General features: G+C 42.6%; 1 protein-coding gene across 1 annotated transcript in view; it reads left to right on the forward strand.

Moving 5' to 3' along the window:
* cabp7 (calcium binding protein 7) overlaps positions 1 to 19,778 on the forward strand; it is an 85,206-nt gene that overhangs the window by 30,413 nt on the left and 35,015 nt on the right. The window contains exon 3 of the mRNA XM_033043155.1: positions 12,994 to 13,106. Coding sequence (XP_032899046.1) covers positions 12,994 to 13,106 — 113 coding nt within the window. The remainder of the gene's footprint in view (positions 1 to 12,993; positions 13,107 to 19,778) is intronic.

Below are 19,778 nucleotides of genomic sequence, written 5' to 3' on the forward strand. Positions count from 1 at the left end.
AGCCAATTAATGCACAAACCTGTACGTCTTTGGAACATGGGAGGAAACCGAAGATCTTGGAGAAAACCCATGCAGGGCAGGGGGAGAACGAACAAACTCTGTACAGACAGCACCTGTAGTCAGGATCGAACCAGGGTCTCTGGCACTGTAAGGCAGTAGTTCTACCGCAACGCCACCTTGCCGCTCTAGTTCATGAAACATTTGTTTCCAATGAAGCTGCAAGTGTTGGAAGTCCTTGCAGTGACTTGAACTCGGCATAAGGTGGAATTTATAATGTAATTATTTCTTCCCCAAAATATATGTACTTCAAATTGAACTCCTCAATTAATTTTTTTTACACACATTTCCCTGATTTTTTTGATACGGGTTTTACCAATGCAGCTGAATTTTATTTTTCACAATAATTCAACATTTTTAATTAGTTTCCGTTCCTTCACGAGAATAATCCGATTAATTGTAACTGAGTTCATTTAAAAATGTATTTAGACTTGCGCAAATTGTATGCGTTCAGTCATTTACTTCTTAAATGCAAAGAATTATCTTCAAAGCTTTTAAAACGTGCCTATTAGTGTCCTCATAGCCGAAAGAGCCAAATTAACATTTAGAACTTCCGTGAAAGCCTGCAAACATGCATATTAGGGTGGCGCAGTGGCGCAGCTGGTAGACCTGCTGTTACATAGCGCCAGGGACTCAGGTTAGAACCTGTCATCGGGTGCTGGTTGTGTGAAGTTTGTACATTCTCCCTGTGATCATTTTTTTTTCTTCCGGGTGCTCCGCTATCCTCCTAAAGGCCAAAGACATATGGGTTTACAAATTGGTCTCTGTAAAATAGCCCTCAATGTGTAAGAATGAACGAGAAAGTAGGATAGCATAGAACTGGTGTGAATGGGTGATTGAAGGTCGGCATTAACTTAGTGGGCCGAAGGGCCCATCACCTTGCTGTATCGTTAAACTAAACTGAATATTAAGCTGAAATGTGCAATGGTGATTAATTTGATGAAGGATTTGTTATTGTTTGTGTGTGGAGCAAGCTTCCAATGCAGTTTCTTTTTAACTAACACACTGGTTAAGATGATTTGGGATTTGTAACACGCTGAACAGAAATTGCACTATCCAGATAATGAAAGTTATGGAAATGGAGAAACAAAGAACTACAGGTGTTGGATATTAAATGTGGGATTAAGAAGCAATCAAAAGAAAATGGCCCAGAATCTCTTTGGTCAGAAAGTAAGGAATGATGTTTGAGCAAAACACAAAGTGCTGGAGTAACTCAGTGGGTCAGACAGCATCTGTGGAGGGAAAGGACAGACAATGTTTTAGGTTGGGTTCTTCCTTCAGTCCATTCCCTCCACAGATGCTGTGATTAAACAGCTGGGTAGCTTCAACTCACCAGTATGAACATTGACTTCTCAAACTTCAAACAGCCCTTGCTTTCCCTCTCTTTCCATCCCCTCCCCCTTCCCAGTTCTCCCACCAGTCTTACTGTATCTGACTGCATTCTATCTGTCCCGCCCACTCCCCTGACATCACTGAAGAAGGGTCTCGACCCAAAACGTTACCCATTCCTTCTCTCCAGAGATGCTGCCTGTCCCACTGAGTTATTCCAGCATTTTGTGTCTACACTCCACAGATGCTGCAACAGGTGTCCTAAACTTTCTGAGGTGCAACTTTCATCATTGTTCAACTTCTGTCAGGGAGAAGCTATACTTCACCCTCGTTAGACCTCATTTGGACTACGCAGTTGCAGCATGGGACCCATACACAAATAAAAACATTTCTTCCATCGAACGTGTCCAAAGACAGGCAGCTCGATTTGTTACTAATATTTATGAGAGAGAAGCGAGTGTTACCAAACTTCTGAATTCACTGGGGTGAATTCCAAGACTGCCTCTCCAAGACAGACATGAAGCTCGCTGTTGGACCTGTTTTTACAAAATGTTAAATGGCCAGCTCGACATAAATCACAAGACCTACACCAAACCCAAACCAATTAGGAGCAGACGAGGGCATTCGATCCAATTTGAGATACCAGCTACCAAGACAGATGTGTACAGCAATTCATTCTTCCCCCACAAAATTAAAGCATGGAATAGTCTTCACCCTACCATAGTTACACAACCAGATGCAACTAAATTTAAGGTAGCTCTTTCTTCCCAAGAACCCTTTCTGGCTTAAGTCCTCCCTCCACCACCTCCAGTTTATATTCCATTTGGAATATTTTGGAGGGCCAGGAAACCAAGAAACAAGAAAACAAAGATCTGCTGTGTTACTCCAGCACTTTGTGTTTTACACAAGATTCCAGCATCTGCAGTTCCTTGTGTCTCAAGGAGTGACACTGGCTGCCCACATTGAAAGAATCCAGCAGTCTGTGCAAAGATTTCTCTTGAGCACTGAAGTGATTACTAATATCTGGCAGCTGTAACGTCATAAACACATTTTGACACGATACACTAGAATGCAAAGTCACAACTTTTCACTTAAACATTACACAGTCCCATACAGGTCAGAGCACAGACAGATAATTAAACCAGGAGATAAAACATAATAATGAAACCGTTAAAATATTAAAATTGTAAGTACTTGTATTTTTAAATATTAATTAGAATGTATTATAAAACACAAAATTATTTTTTTAGGCTGAGTTTGCAATGTGTGTCATTACAAATGCACAAACACCTGGGAACACAATGTAAGATTTCCAGGACATTTAATCATGGTAGTAATTCATAAATAGTTTAAATTTATATCGCTTTGAGTGAATTCCCTTGATCGCATTGGACAAGCAACAAACAGCCTCGTCTGCACAGCAGTACTGAATTACTGTCAGCTGCTCTGGGACCAATTTAACAATGTACGTGTGGAAATCCTCAAGTTGCAGACAACTTAATAGTGCACTATTTTCCACATCATTACTACTGCTGAAATCTAGGCCACTGGTTTTCTAAAGTGGGTAGGTGAAGTGAAGAGCTGGTCTAGTGTGGAAGCTTGGGAGGGAACGATCAAAACAGCTGATAGCTGGAAGGAGGAGGTGCGTTAACATTAAGACCAGTCAAATGAGCAAAAGATGCTGAATTGAGGGTAAAGCTGCAGGGACCAGAGCCAGATATGGATCTGAAGATGCGGACTTTAAGTGCAATGGAAAGCCAACACGTGAAACAAGGGCACATTGGCGGAAATGGTAGAGGTGCTGCCTCACAGCGCCAGAGGCCCGGGTTTGATCTTGACCTCGGGTGCTGTCAGTGTGAAGTTTGCACATTCTCCCTGTGACTGCGTGAGTTTCCTCCGGGTGCTCCAATATGCTCTAACATGCCAAGGACATGCAGGCTTATAGGTTAATTGGCCTCTGTAAATTGTCTGGAGATTGTAGGGAGTTTATGAGAAAGTGGGATAACATAGAACTAGAGTGAGTGGATGATCAATGGTCAGCATGGACTTAGTGGGCCCAAAGCCCAGATTCCAACCTCAATCTTTAAATCAATCAAAAGGGTTTGGTGTGTAATAAGATAAGAGAAGCTATGTGTTGGAAAAGTTTAAGTTAACGGAGGCTTTACAATCAGTCAGTGTATGAAACTGATTATTTTACCTCAGTCTGTTCATTTTATATTTTAAATAGCAATCTGTTATTCATTGTTTATTAAGGGGAAATTGACAGCATCTACAAAGATTCTGGTGTTTAGTCTGGATCGAGTTTCGTTCGTCAACCAAGATCAAGAATGAATCACAGCAATGTGGTATTTTTCCACTGAGGAGAGCATCCTGTCTGCCAGAATAGAGGAGTAAAACCTCTTCAAAGCTGCCGTTCCCACAAGGGAAGTGGCAATGATTCCATGGTAGAGGAAAGACAAAAGGAAATCTGCCGATGATGAAAATCAGAGATAAAAAACACAAATTACTTCAAATACTCAGCAGGTCAGACAGCACCGGTATCGCTCCATTCCCTACATATTCATATGCCAATCCAAAAGCCACTCTAATGCCACTATTGTATCAGATGTAACTATCTTATATCCTCCAGTTCAGTATAGAAATTATATTTGTCCCCGATACTTTCCCCATTAACCACTTCTTTCATTCTTTTTCTTTGACATCCAGGCCCATTTGCTTCCATCTATCTTAACATTTTAAGAGAATTTATTCAGTTTATAGTTGCACTAATTCATTCCTAAGTATCGTCCTTTGCCCGGTTTCCATTTTACTTTATGATCTCCTTTCCAAATCTATTTGCAATAGAAGGCTTCTTAAATCACTAAAATTACATTTTGAGCATTTTTACCTTTGATATTTTCTGTAAACACTCTGAACTGAATAATGTTTTTGTACTTTTAGATTTTTTCGTCTATTCGATTTCCCCATTTGTTAGAACTGCTCATTAGCAGAGTCAAAGAGTCGTGCAGCAGGCATATATATCGTCTGTCCCAACTCACCCACGCCCCATCTACGCTAGTCCCATTTGCCCGCATTTGGCATTCACGATATCCCTCTAAACCTTCCCTAGCCATGTACCTGTTTATATCCATAAGCATCCTGTTAATACATAATCAAATAATGATTGCAGAAAAAAAATGACACAAAGTGCTGGAGTAACTCAGCGGCTCAGGCAGAGTTTCTGGAGAACATGGGTGATGTTTCGGGTCAAGACCCTTCTTCAGACTGAGCTTGTTTTTTCTTGTTCAAACATTGTTTTTCAGGAGACCAAATAGGAACTGTTACCACTGGCATTTTAATTCAGTTCACATCCATTTGAAACCCAGCTCAAAAATCAGATTGGCAATCAGCAGATTCTTGATAGAGGACAGATAATTTAGCTGATTTTGGATTACAAGAGTATTTTGATTTCCCAAATAATTGTCCGATATGTAAAATGTTTAAGTCTGCATTTACTTCTGTGTCTGGTTTTGCCATCCATTAAAATGGGCAAAACACAAAGTGCCAGAGAAACTCAATGGGCCAGGCAGCATCTGTGGAGGTAGTGGACAGATGATGTTTCAGGTCAGGAACCCTTCTTCAGACTGATTGAGTAGGGTGGAGGCTTGGATAGAGTGGATGTGGAGAGGATGTTTCCACTTGTGGGAGAGGCTAGGACTAGAGATCATAGCCTCAGAATTAAAGAACGTTCTTTTAGGAAGGAGATGAGGAGAATTTCTTTAGTCAGACGGTGGTGAATCTGCGGATTTATTTGCCACAGAAAGTTGTGGAGGCCAAGTCGGTGGATATTTTTAAGGCAGAGATAGATAGATTCTTGATTAGGACAGGTGTCAGAGGTTATGGGGAGAAGGCAGGTTATGGGGAGAATGGGGTTAGGAGGGAAAGATAGATCAGCCATGATTGAATGGCGGAATAGACTTGATGGGCCGAAAGGCCTAATTCTACTCCTATTCTTTATGACCTTATGAGACAGCTAGAACAGAAAGACCTGGCAAGTGATAGGTGGATACAGGTGAGGGAGCGGGGTGAGGGGGTGGGGTTGATGCGTTGAGTAAGTGGCAAAAGCTAGGGGTGAAAAGTAGGCAAAATAATGTCAGATAAGGAAAGCAAAGGAGTAGTGAAATGTAACTTATTCGCTTCCTATGCAAGTAACTCAAATATTATAAATATTCCCTTTTGCAGTACAGATATCCCTTGAAATATTGAGCATAAAAAATAACAAAAAGTACATTATGAAGTATAGCGGCTGGAACATGTATTGTCTGTGATGGAAGGAAGATATCTTTGGAAATGTTTATCCTCCCAATAAGCCTAGAACTTCCCATTTGTGGTGGATGAGAAATGCAGATGGAAACAGAAATAAGTTCTGCTTATGTCGTGTGAAGAAGGGTCTCAACCCGAAACGTCACCCATTCCTTCTCTCCCGAGATGCTGCCTGTCCCGCTGAGTTACTCCAGGTTTTTTTTGTCTATCTTTTGTACTGCTTACATCTGTTTTCACCGCACACTCGTTTCAGAGTCCACCTGCAATCCGAGTTCAAGTGCTTTCAGGATCCTCCTCAATAACGATCAGAGGTTTTAATATTGCACATAAACTGCAGGCAAAGAAAGCTCAGATGTATCACATCACATAAAATTGCTCAACCTCCCTCATGTACTGTCAAGCCCCTGTGATTTTTATCCTTTACCCTGTATCTGTACACAGTGGACAGCTAGCTTGATTGTAATCATGTACAGGTCCACCACCGATCTTCTGGCAACTGATGGTCCGGCACTTCCTTGAATCTGGGCAAAATTCCGAGAACATTGTATGTGGCGTGTGTGCTTCCGTCCGGAAAGAGTTAATTGTTTGCTGGTAGACAAAAATGCTGGAGAAACTCAGCGGGTGAGGCAGCATCTATGGAGCGAAGGAAATAGGCAACGTTTCGGGTTGAAACCCTACTTCAGACTCCAGCATGTGCATTTCCTTCTTAAACTTTAATTGCTTGCTTGTTGTTAATTGTCAATTCTTTATTTAAGTTTCCAACAGTCTATGGTTCTTTAGAGGGGTAAAATTAGTGGGTCAGAGGTGTATTGTTGAATTATTATTATGTTGGTCTGGTAAAATGGATAACTGGAATGGCTCTGGAACCAAAAATGCCGGAAAATCGATGGTGTAGCTGTATAGTCTATTTGCTGCACGCAACAAAAGCTTTTCACTGTACCTCGGTAAACATGAAAATTACAAACTCAACTAAACTAAAGTTGACCCACACATATATTTAATTCTTATTCCATCCATGAAGTTTCATTTAAAAAGAAAACAAAAGCAATGTTTGCCCAGAGAAAAGGCAAAATGCAGATTCTCCAGAGGGGACATTCAATTTAGGATATCTTGGATCATTAATTTTGATTCATTGTCCTCTACTGATACATGCAGAAATTTTAATGTTGCTTCCAACAATACAGACAAAATTTTAACCATTAGTGGATAGATTTACCACAAGTTCATTAAAGTAGTAAGAAACGAGGGAAGCAGATTTGATTTCATGTGAGATAAGTCCTTAGACTTGAATCTGAAGCTTTTTAACAGTGTGGGCATGTGTTCAATTGCTCCAATTCTAAAGTTCCACTAATAATTGCACCTGGCTTTGTCACTTTTGAAAATTACTCATTAGTTGTACACCGAGACTCCGTACCTGTGCTGACTGGTTGGATAATTACATTTTGCAATTTAAATCTACAATAAAATATATAAGCCTTCTCTCATAATGGTCAATCGGTGGCAAAAAAAAAATAGAAAGCTTTCTGTGCAGATTGCAATGTGCTTAGTGAGTATTTAATTAATCAACTCGACAGGAGAAAGGCAATTCCAATCTGGGCTCATCTCCAAGGTCGTCCGCAAAGATAAGTCCTTATTATTTCGAAGTTTCACTCAAATACAGATAATTTTGGTAGTTCAAATTGTGAATTTGCACATGGTTGGTGAAAGATACACATGATACAACACCATGCAGTTACAGGCTAATTATTGGGGTACATGCAGTGCTTTCTTAGTGATGGAACGCACCAATATACCGGCACTTCTAAAAGGTTAAGCACCATTGTTTTGTGTTTCGGCCATGTGACTCGTACGTTTATTAATTGTGTGTGCTGCCATCTTTTTGTCTCCATAAAAATACTAGATATAAGTGTTTTCAGGAAAGGAAGTCAATACTTGTTCGTAAATTCCGCTAAAATGGAAATAAATGTCCAACTCATACTTGTATAATGTACAGTCCAGGCACTACTGAATAGTTCATGTTCTATGAACTACATTTTGAAGTGTGATCTCTATTGCGAAGTGGGTAAATAGGGCAGCACAGTGGCTCAGCTGGTAGAGGTTATCTCATGTTAGAAGGGCGTTACAGTGGTGCAGCTCTGTAGAGCTGTTGCCTCACAGCGCCTGAGATCCAAGTCCAATCCTGACCTCGGGTGCTGCCTGTGTGGAGTTTGCATTTTCTCCCTACGCGTGCATGTGTTTCCTCCGGGTGCTCCGGTTTCTCCCTACATCCAAATGACGTACGATTTGTAGATTAATTGGAGTCTGTGAATTGCCCCTAGTATGTAGAGAGTGGATGAGAATATGAAATAATATTTTTTAAAAGTAGTGTGAAAGGATTGATGGTTGGCAAGGACCCAGTGAGGGCAAAGGACCTGTTTCCATGCTGTCTCTCCAAACTACTGTAAAATATTTGTGTAAAACGAGGTCCAATATTCAGCAAATTGGGTCAAGTTAAGTCAAGTCAAGAGAGTTTATTGTCATGTGTCCCAGATAGGACAATGAAATTCTTGCTTTGCTTCAGCACAACAGAATATAGCAGGCAAGAAAACGGAACATATCAGTGTGTCCATATACCATTATATAAATATATACACACATCAATAAATAAGCAGATAAAGTGCAAATAAACAGAATGGTCCATTAATGCTCAGAGATTTGTTTCGGTTGAGTTCAGTAGCCTGATGGCTGTGGGGAAGGAGCTATTTCTGAACCTGGACGTTGCAGTCTTCAGGCTCCTGTACCTTCTACCTGAAGGTAGCGGGGAGATGAGTGTGTGGCCAGGGTGGTGTAGGTCCTTGATGATGACTTAAAAGTTTCTTGCCTCAAGGAAAGCTGTTTGCCTGGACACAATTGTTTATTTAACATTTTGCTGAACTGCAAGGAGTGAGATTGATTTAGCTTGTAATTAGTCAACTAGTACTTTTATCAAAGCAACATGTTCTGTATTGAACAGTTGGAATGAAACTATCCATCAATTTTTTTTTATTCAGAAACAAGTCTGGTATCATTAGAGTCATGATGACACTTGATATTGAAAAGGTTTTTGCAAAAATCTAATTTACGGAAACATAATCTGATAGAAATAAAGAATCTAATGCACACACAGAGCCCATTCAATCTGCATTGGATCGAGTTAAATGTAGTTGTTTACTTCAGATTAGTTTAGGTTAATTGAGTTTAGTTTAGTTTATTGCCATATGTTAATTGTTTATTCTTTATTTAAGTTTCTAGGTGTTCATGGTGTAGAGACACGGGAGAGGGACCATTAATGGGTCCGAGGTGTGTTGTTAAATTATTATTACTTGACCTCTGTTGGTCCGGCAAGTTAGATAATCCGGCAAGGCTCTGGAACCAAGAGTGCCGGGATATCGATGGTGCACCTGGATTTAATGCTGCCCACTGCATTAATCTCAGATAAACGTTGTGAAGTCTTGGTCACAAAACTGACCATTGGTGAATAGCTTTGCAAACAGCTTCAGTCTGTCTAATCGAACACTCTTCACTTCCTGTTAATTATTGCATTATACCATTGTTTTCCTTTATTCTACGGACTTTCAATGTTCCAATGCTTCAATGGTCATCTTTGTAAAACATTTCTGTGTGGTGGTTTGTTGACTACCCTTTCAATTGTCTACTGCATATCTTCTGCACTACCCGATAAACCATTTGTTACCCCATTCAAAACATTCAATCACATTATTTAGACACAATTTGCTTTCAACCAGTGCATCCTGGTCTTCTTTGATCAGCCCATACTTTGCCAAAACGATAGTTTGACCCGGATCGCACTTTACAAAACCATCTCTCTCGTTGGAAGGGTCGCTGTGAAGAAAAACATTTGCACAGGTACATGGATAGGAAAGGTTTAGAGGGATATGGGCCAAATGTGGGCAGGTGGGACTAGTGTAGATGGTCCATCTCGGCCGGCATGAGCAAATGTGCCAAAAGGGCTAGGGTTCCAACTTAAAACATTGCCTATCCATGTCCTTCAGAGATGCTGCCTGAGCCGCTGAGGTACTCCAGCATTTCTTTTGGTAAACCAGCATCTGCAGTTCCTCATGTCTCGCACTGGTATGGAAAGTGACCTCATGAACACAGAGGTGAGGGGAATATAAAAATTGGCAGAATGAAAAGGGGTGATCGCACAGAGTTATACTTGAGAGAAAAGAAGTGTAGTCAAGGTGACCGTGACAATTCTAGTTGCCTGTCCAATTCCCAGGAATGGGGTCAAGTGGAGGGAAGATTCAGAAGCTAGACACAAAATGCTGAAGTAACAAGCAGCATCTCTGGAAAGAAGGAATGGGCGACGTCTCGGATCAAGACCCTTCTTCAGATTCAGAAGCTGTCCAGGTGAAGGTGAGACATGGGAGGGGGAGGTGAAATTAGCAGCAAAGTTGATGATTAATATTGTGAGTCCATTCCTGACCTTGTTTGAGCCACATCTCTGCTGCAAGCCCAATGTAATGTGTACCTGCAATGCACTAACCCTAATAGTTACACCACCGACATTGATATTTGCAACAAGTACATGCAACACTGTGTCGGTTTTGCTTTCATCAGTGTACATATTTCTATCCCATCCTTTTGTTTTCTGGTTAGCCTTGTCCTTTCCCTGCACAATTAGTTTAAACTCTTCCCCAGATTTCCACTTAAGAAATTAGTTACTATATGCAATTTACTGAAATGTATTTTACAGAAATGCGGAGGAGGTAAGGTCCTTTGCTAAACCATCTAAAACTGAAGGTTGGATGTGTTACTAATGGGTGGGGGCGGCAGAGATGCTGCCTCACAGCGCCAGAAACCTAGGTTCGATCCTGACTACAGGTGTTGTCTGAACGGAGTTTGTATGTTCTCCCCGTGACCGCGTGGGTTTTCCCCATGTGCTCCACTTTCCTCCCACACCCCAAAGACGTACAGGTTTGTAGGTAGTAGGCTTATGTAAATTGTAAATTGTTCCTTGTGTGTAGGATAGTGTTAGTGTATGAGGTGAACACTGATCGGCGTGGATTCAGTGGGCCGAAGGACCTGTTTCCGTGCTGTATCTCTAAGGTCTAAAGTAAAGTAAACCCTAATATTCTAATATTATAAATACAGCAATTATCAATAATTCAGTTTGTCAGTGATATACCATTTTTTCCTGTCGTTGTTGCATATTCAATCAACGTGGAAACATTTTTGCTGATAATTTCATTCAGAAATTAACATTATAATAGACTGTCAATCCCATATTATTTAAATGCCTTTTCGTTCCTTTTTCTATTTAAAAAAAGTTTTCTAAGAAGGCCGGGCTGTTTTATAATTACTGTCAATGAAGCAATATTGGAACAGACCCATGTTCTAATGCCTGAGAAGAACCTCTTTGTGTTAACCTATTGGGCTGGAAATCTCATTGCGCTGTGCTCATTTTATTAACATCAAATGGAAACCTACAAGATCAATGTGCATGTGGCTGCATAACATGCAGCAGAAGTGCTGTACCTATCATGTCGGAATGGGATGCTCCATTGGCAGCCAGGGGATACCTCACCACCTCTGTCAAGGTCAGAGTCTCGGACCCGAGGTCATGGCCTCAGAATTAATGGCCGATCATTTAGAAAGGAGGTGAGGAGGAACTTCTTTAGTCAGAGGGTGGTTAATCTGTGGAACTCATTGCCACAGAGGGCTGTGGAGGCCAAGTCAGTGGATATTTTTAAGGCAGAGATAGACAAATTCTTGATTAGAACGGGTGTCAAGGGTTATGGGGAAAAGGCAGGAAAATGCGATTAGGAGGCAGAGATCAGCCATGATCGAATGGTGGAGTAGACTCGATGGGCCGAATGGCCTAATTTTACTCCTATAACTTGTGAACTTGTGATGGTCACTGATGCTCTTAACGTTTAATGTGTGTGGCCACTGGCATGACACCAGGGAGTGTCCCAATCTGCAGAACACTTTTACCTGTGTGCTGCCATTCTACACGTAGGAGCCAACCTGAATCCACCTCCCCCTTTTATGAGGTGCTGACTACCTTTAGAGCAGGCAGGTGGGACTAGTGTAGATGGAGAATCTTGGTTGGCACGGGCAAGTTGGGCTGAAGGGCCTCTTTCATTACTGTATGAGTCCATGACACTGTCAGAGATGCCAGATCTGCCCTTCTAGCCTTGGTCAATCCAAGGGTTAATGGAGAGGGAGGCGATGCAGGGGGAGAGATATTAAGGCCATCCATAAAAGGAGAAATCACCTGGCAACCCATCTGATAAATAAGCAGGGAGGGCACAAAGAAGTAGTACACGTCAAGAACACCCTTTTCTACCCTTGGTGGATGCAACTGATAGCCTACCATGAGGATTAAACTCAGGCCACTGGCCATCTCCAAATGGAGTGCTTGTTCATCCATTTCAGTGTCGACACATTGTGTAAGCTTGGAGTCACTTTTTCTGACTCGAGGGACACTTCTTTTTTCGAGAGAAACTTCTTCTCCCTCTCCTAAACTCAACGAGTCCCGGCAGTTTTTTTGGCCATCGTTCATAATGTTTAGAACATTAAATGTATCTAAATTCCACAACTAACGACACAGTGGTTCATCCAGCAGAGCTACTGCCTCGCAGCACTAGAGATCCGAGTTCAATCCTGGCCTCGGGTGCTGTCGGTGTGGAGTTTGCACGTTCTCCCTGTGACCACGTGGATTTCCCCTGAATGCTCTAGTTTCCTCCCAAGGATGCGCGGGTTTGAAGGTTAACTGGCCTTTGTAAAATTGCCCCTAGTGTGTAGATGAGTGGTGTGAAAGTGGGATAACATAGAACTAGTTCTTATCGAGTCCACACACAAGATTAGAAGTTGTTCAGCCAGAGTTGAACACGCTTCTCGGCATCTGCATACAATGGTGTCTGTCTTATCGCTTCTTGTGCTTCTTGTGCGTGGTGGTGGAACGATTGGTGGAAACAGGGTCGCGACGTGAACGCGCTTTACTTGACACCATAGAACTAGTATGAACGGGTGATCGATGGTCGGCGTGGACTCAAGGGCCTGTTTCCGTGCTGTATCTTTCAATTATTAATGATTTGAACTGATTGGATCTGGATTGCTGTTACATGCCTCTGGGTCACTAAAACCCACCGCAGCTCTACTGATTTTGAATTGTAAGACACACGTGCTTCTCATTTCCATCCCATGTCATGCCAATGGTTGAAGATGTTAATATTGCAACATGATTCGTACTGTTACTGTGATCTACTACTGTGAGCGATGTGGAACATTCAAGGCTAATGGTGATGTATTGTGTTCTAGGCGATGGACAGGTGGACTTTGAAGAGTTTGTGACACTGCTGGGACCCAAACTCTCATCCGCAGCAATCCCAGAGAAATTTCACGGGACTGAGTTTGATAATGTTTTTTGGAAGGTAAGACATTCAGGGTGTGGTGGGATGGGGTAGGGGGGTGCTATTGGTGTGTACAAGGGAGACACAAGTATCAGAATAAACCGATGCAATACGCTGTGACCAAAACACACTCCACGGGTTAATCTGTTCTTATAGCTGTAACGTGTACTGAAGTTGAGTATTTTTCATACTGAAATTATATTGTGAGGCACCACTATGAGTTCCAATGTATTTGTCCAACATTTATTTATCTAATACGTTAGTGTGGGCATTTCCTTGCAATAAAGCAACGTTGTGTTTACGATAGATACAAAATGCTGGAGTAACTCAGCGGGTCAGGTGGCATCACTTGAGAAAAGAAATTTCGGGTCAAAGTCGTTCTTCTGACTGAAGAGTCTGAAGGGTCAGGGTCTGAAGAAGGGTTTCAATCCAAAACATCTAGTATTCCTTTTCTCCAGAGATGCTGCCTGACCCGCTGAGTTACTCCAGCGTTTGTGTCTATCTTCAGTGTAAACCAGCATCTGCAGTTCCTTCATGCACAACATTGTGTACAGAAGTGTTCACAAATTTTATTATGTTTAAGAAGGGACTGCAGATGCTGGAAAATCGAAGGTAGACAAAAATACTGGAGAAACTCAGCGGGTGAGATAGATAGATAGATTAGATAGCCTTTATTGTCATTCAGACCGAAGTCTGAATGAAATTGCAGCAGTCAAACATACAATACAATAAAAACAACAATAAACACATATTAACATCCACCACAGTGAGTCCACCCAGCATCTCCTCACTGTGATGGAGGCAAAAGTCTTTGGTCTGCAGTCTATTCCCTCCTCTTCTCCCTCTGCGCTGAGGCGATACCCCCCGGGCGATGTTATAAATCAGTCCCGCGGCTCAAACACCGCGGCCCGGGGTGGTCGAAGCTGCCGCCCACCAGTCCTGCAGACGCAGCCGCTGGCCCGCGGCCGAACCCCGGACTCAGGCCACCACCGCCAGAACACCGTCCCAGCCACCCTCACGTGAGTATCGTACCGTCTTCAGCCTCGGGCTGGGCCGCCCCCGACATGGGCGCCGAACCTCCCCCGGGCCGGGCCGCCCCGACTTGGGCGTCGCTTCTCCCTTGGGCCGGGTTGCCCCGACTTGGGCGTCGCTTCTCCCTCGGGCCGGACTGCCCGAGGGAGTAGCGAAGGAAATAGGCAACGTTTCGGGTCGAGACCCTTGTCAAGTTCTTCTGACTTGAAGAAGGGTCACGACCCAAAACATTGCCTATTTCCTTCCCTCCATAGATGCTGCCTCACCCACTGAGTTTCTCCAGCATTTCTGTCTACCTACAAATGTTACTATTGCATTCAACTTGTACTATCATCTTCTCTAATTAAAATGGTTTCTTTAGCTCCCAAGATGCTTCAAGCTCTACCGAATGTGCCGCAGACAGCTTGTGTTTCTCTCAAATAGTTCTCAAAAACGGCAACATGGCAACTTTATTCCCGTAAACATGTGTAGATATTTCTGTTCATGACAATGCCATGCAGCAGGTCAGATTTTGGAGTTAATCCAACCTTGGGACCATACAACAAGCAAATCCCCTCAATGTGGCAGGGTTTTGTTCCCTTAAGCTAAATGCTTTTCACTGTACCTCGGTACATGTGACAATAAACTAAACTGAACTGAACTGAACTGCTTGCTTCATAAGAACTTTTCTTCAGTTAGTCCACTCATGGTATGATCTCTACTGGTTTCTGTTTATCAGGAAACAACTGAATTCTGCTATTTCACACCCTCTACTATTCCTCTGCCCTCGACCCCCGACTCTTTCAAACATTGTGCATTTAACTCCTGTAGCAACTTTAGGATGCACAGTGGTGCAGCAGTAGAGTTGCTGCCTCACAGCGCCACTGACCCAGGCTTGATCCTGTTTATGGGTGCAGTCTGTATGGAGTTTGTATGTTAGTTGCAGGTTAGTTGCCTTCCGTAACAATTGTACCTAGTGTGTAGGATAGACTGATTGCTGGACTTGGTGGGCTGAAGGGCCTGTTTCATCGCTGTATCTCCAGAGTAAAAGTCTAATTATCTGAATATCTAGAGTGTTAGAACCCTCTCAGTGATATAAGTAGATGCTCTTTCCCACATGCAGTAGATATGAAGAGCAACATTAGTTTAATCAATGCCATCTTGCACTGAAGGAACATTCCTTATTGTAATTGTAATTGTAATTTATTTATTTAGGGACAGTGCATATTAATAAACATTTACATGTAATACGCAAGATTGTAGCCAGTAGCTAATTTCCATCTTTAGTCCCTCTGGTAAACAAGGTAAACACATCACAACACAATCAATAAGAAAAAAGACAAAACAAAAGACAAAAACAAAACAAAACAAAAAATAAAGTAAAAAAGTAACAATAAAAGAGTACCATAGGATAATTTTAAGGTAGATTATGATTGCAATTTTGATTTTGCAGTAACCATGTTTTTAGATGTTTGGTAAATGAGGTAAGGGTTGGCAGATCCCGTTTGACGCATGGTATCGCGTTCCAGGTCTGTGACGCTCGATATGAAAATACTGACTGCCCAAAGACACTTTTCCTAAACGGGACTATATAATCACCCCTGGAGGCTGCTCTTGTCGACCTATTTGTGTTTTTCTTTATGAAGTCCTTTAACGGAGGTGGGGCTAGTCCACGGAAGATTTTGTAAACCAAAATCGAGTCCGAATATTTTATTACGTTTTCCCAGCTCAGCAGATCAAATATCTTCAGGAGGCTACAGTGATGGTACATTCTGGGCTTTTTGTCAAGAGTTTTTAGGGCTTGTTTATAAGCAATTTCAACAGGCTTTAGTGTGGACTTACATGCCAATGACCAAGTTGTTATACAGTAGGTCATGTATGGCACAATCATTGCATTAAAATATAGTTTGGCTGAATCAATAGTTAAATTTTTTCTAATATATCTAAAGTTGGACAAATTAAATTAAATTACATTTACTGTTCTTTTCACCTCAGATTCAGATTCAGATTCAATTTTAATTGTCATTGTCAGTGTACAATACAGAGACAACGAAATGCATTTAGCATCTCCCTGGAAGAGCGACATAGCAAATGATTTGAATAAATAATAATAAGTGTCCGGGGGGGGGGGGGGGGGGGTGATTGGCAGTCACCGAGGTACTTTGTCGAGTAGAGTCACAGCCGCCGGGAAGAAGCTGTTCCTGGACCTGCTGGTTCGGCAACGGAGAGACCTGTAGCGCCTCCCGGATGGTGGGAGGGTAAACAGTCCATGGTTGGGGTGAGAGCAGTCCTTGGCGATGCTGAGCGCCCTCTGCAGACAACGCTTGCTTTGGACAGACTCAATGGAGGGGAGCGAGGAACCGGTGGTGCGTTGGGCAATTTTCACCACCCTCTGCAATGCCTTCCGGTCGGAGACAGAGCAGTTGCCATACCATACTGTGATGCAGTTGGTAAGGATGCTCTCGATGGTGCAGCGGTAGAGGTTCACCAGGATCTGAGGAGACAGATGGACTTTCTTCAGTCTCCTCAGGAAGAAGAGACGCTGGTGAGCCTTCTTGATCAGAGTTGAGGTATTGTGGGTCCAAGAGAGGTCATCGGAGATGTTGACTCCCAGGAACCTGAAGCTAGAAACACGTTCCACCTCCGTCCCGTTAATGTGGATGGGGGTGTGCGTGCCGCCCCTGGACTTCCTGAAGTCTACAATGAGCTCCTTGGTCTTCTTGGAGTTAAGGGCCAGGTTGTTGTCAGCGCACCATGCTGCTAAGTGCTGGACCTCCTCCCTGTAGGCCGACTCATCGTTGTTGCTGATGAGGCCAATCACCGTTGTATCATCTGCATACTTGATGATGGTGTTAGTACCATGTACAGGTGTGCAGTCATAGGTGAAGAGGGAGTAGAGGAGGGGGCTCAGCACACAGCCCTGTGGAACGCCAGTGTTCAGGGTGAGGGTTGAAGAGGTGTGCTTGTCTAACCTAACAGACTGGGGTCTGTTGGTTAGAAAGTCCAGTATCCAGTTGCAGAGGGAGGGGTCGATGCCCAGGTTACCGAGTTTGGTGATCAGTTTTGATGGTATAATGATGTTGAATGCTGAGCTGTAATCGATGAACAGCATTCTTACGTAAGTGTCTCTGTTGTCGAGGTGGGAGAGGGCGGAGTGAAGTGCCTGTTGTTTGAAGCAGAGCTGTGAATCGATCACGATTCCTAAATATTTAAACTCATGTACAATTTTAAGTTTTGTTCCATGTACAAACACATCAGGATCTCCATCAGTACTTGCCTTTTTGGAGAAAAACATACAGACAGTCTTTGACACATTAAGATGTAGATCAGAAAACTGCAACCAGTTTGACACATTAATCATAGCAGCTGATAGGTCTTGTGCAGCTTGATGTTTGTTTTTGGCATGTACATACACAACTGCATCGTCAGCATACATCTGGCAAGTCACATTTGATGTACAGCTACTTGGTAAATCATTAATGTACAGACTGAATAATAGCGGTCCCAAGATTGAACCTTGAGGTACACCAAGAGGGTTTTTAGAAGTTGCAGATTTACTGTTGTGCACTCTAACACATTGTTTTCTCTGTACCATATATGACTCAATCCATTTCATCGTGCTCAAAGAGAGGTTAAAATAGGACAATTTGGTCATCAAGATCTGGTGGTTCACAGTATCAAAGGCTTTTTGTAAATCAAGAAAAACAGCTCCTATAACACCACCTGCATCAATTTTGGACTTCATATTTTCCAAAAGGAAGCAAAGTGCCGTCTCAGTGGAGTGATATTTTCTGAAGCCAAACTGCATTGGGTTTAGGGTATATGGACTATTGTTTAAATGTTTAATTATCTGTCCTGCAACCCATTTTATGCACTGACTGTATGTCACATTTGAAATCAATGTATGACAAGACGTAGCGAAGAAGACATCTGTTACCTCAGTAACTTTGCAGTGAATTATACACTAGCTTCCCTGAGTGATGACTTCTGTTAGAGTTCAGAAACCTCAGCAGAGCAAAAATGGACTAAGACAGATCAGAAATCAATACCTGTCGAGGTGCAGTCACTTTAGATGTGTTCCACACTGCACTTTGCTGGTCCTACTGCAAAATCTATTATCAAAGTACTTGGTTTGTTCTTTCTGGAGCATCTAGAACTATATAAAATGATGCGTGGCATGGATAGGGAAGACATTTTTTCCCAAGGTGGTGATGTCAAAGACTCGAGAGCATAGTTAGGGTGATGGGTACAAAGTTTAAAGGAGATGTGCAGAGCAGGTTTATTTCATAGAGAGTGGTGGGTGCCTGAGGTTTGCTACCAGAGGTGGTGGTGGAGGTAGATACAATAGTGGCATTTCGATATTGACATGGATATGCAGAGAATGGAGCGATATGGCACAGGAAATTAGTTTCTTTTGGTACTATATTTGGCATGGATATTGTAGGGGTCCAAGGGCCTGTTCCTATACTGTATGGCTCTATGTTCTACGCATTCCCAACTTACTGATATGGGTTCAATGTTTCTTCCATCGGGCCATAGAATCTTCCAGCACAGAAACAGGTCAGCTCATCAATGCCAACCAAGATGCCCCATCTAAGTTAGTCCCATTTTCCCACATCTGGCTCACATCCCTCTAAACCTTTGCTATCCATGTACCTCTCCTGGTGTCTTATAAATGCAGTCATTGTACCTGCCTCGACTACTTCCTCTGCCAGCTCATTCCATGCACCCACCACCCTTTGGATGAAAAAGCTGCCCCTCGTTCAAGATTAATCTTGCCCCACCCTGGGTAAAATAATCGAAGGTACACAAAAATGCGGGAGAAACTCAGCGGGTGCAGCAGCATCTATGGAGCGAAGGAGATAGGCAACGTTTCGGGCGCCCGAAACGTTGCCTATCTCCTTCGCTCCATAGATGCTGCTGCACCCGCTGAGTTTCCTCAGCATTTTTGTATACCTTCGATTTTCCAGCATCTGCAGTTCCTTCTTAAACACTGGGTAAAATACTCTGTGCATTCGCCCTATCCAGTCCTCTCATGATTTAATACACCTCAGTAGGATCACCCCTGTGCTCCAAGGAATAATGTTGTACCTTACCCAGCCTTTCCCTGCAGCTCAGACCCTCGAGTTCTGGCAACATCCCCATAAATCTCCGCTGCACTCTTCCAACTTAAAATATTCAGGAACATAAAAGTCTGTAATTTTCCCAAGCTATAGTTCACTGAGAAATACTTCCTCTGGATAACATGTCTATATATGTAAAAAATGCAATGCTATGGGAATTAAATCAATCATCAGCAACTTTACTTTCTTCACATTAATAGATGCTTAAGAAGTATTAGGCCTGCAGAAAACACATTAACCCTGGGACTATGCATTAATATCATCAGTAAATATGTTCCCAGGATTAGACTAGGATGTATCGGAACAGATTAGTTTCTCTTCCATTCAAGGGAATTACACTGAATTAATACAATTGAGCCAATGGTTAGTCTTTGCCTAACACACAGAGAAATTGAAACTCTAAAGGGCCAGTCCCACTTAGGCAACTTTTTAGGCGAGTGCAGGAGACACTGCGCTCGCCTCATGATCGCCACATGGTCGCCACATGTTCGATGGTGGTCTCTGGTGAGTCTCCTTCATGGTCGCGAGGAGTTCCCGCATTCTGAGAACTAGTCGCGGC

The sequence above is a fragment of the Amblyraja radiata genome, chromosome 25, assembly GCF_010909765.2.
Source record: "Amblyraja radiata isolate CabotCenter1 chromosome 25, sAmbRad1.1.pri, whole genome shotgun sequence".
Taxonomy (NCBI): domain Eukaryota; kingdom Metazoa; phylum Chordata; class Chondrichthyes; order Rajiformes; family Rajidae; genus Amblyraja; species Amblyraja radiata.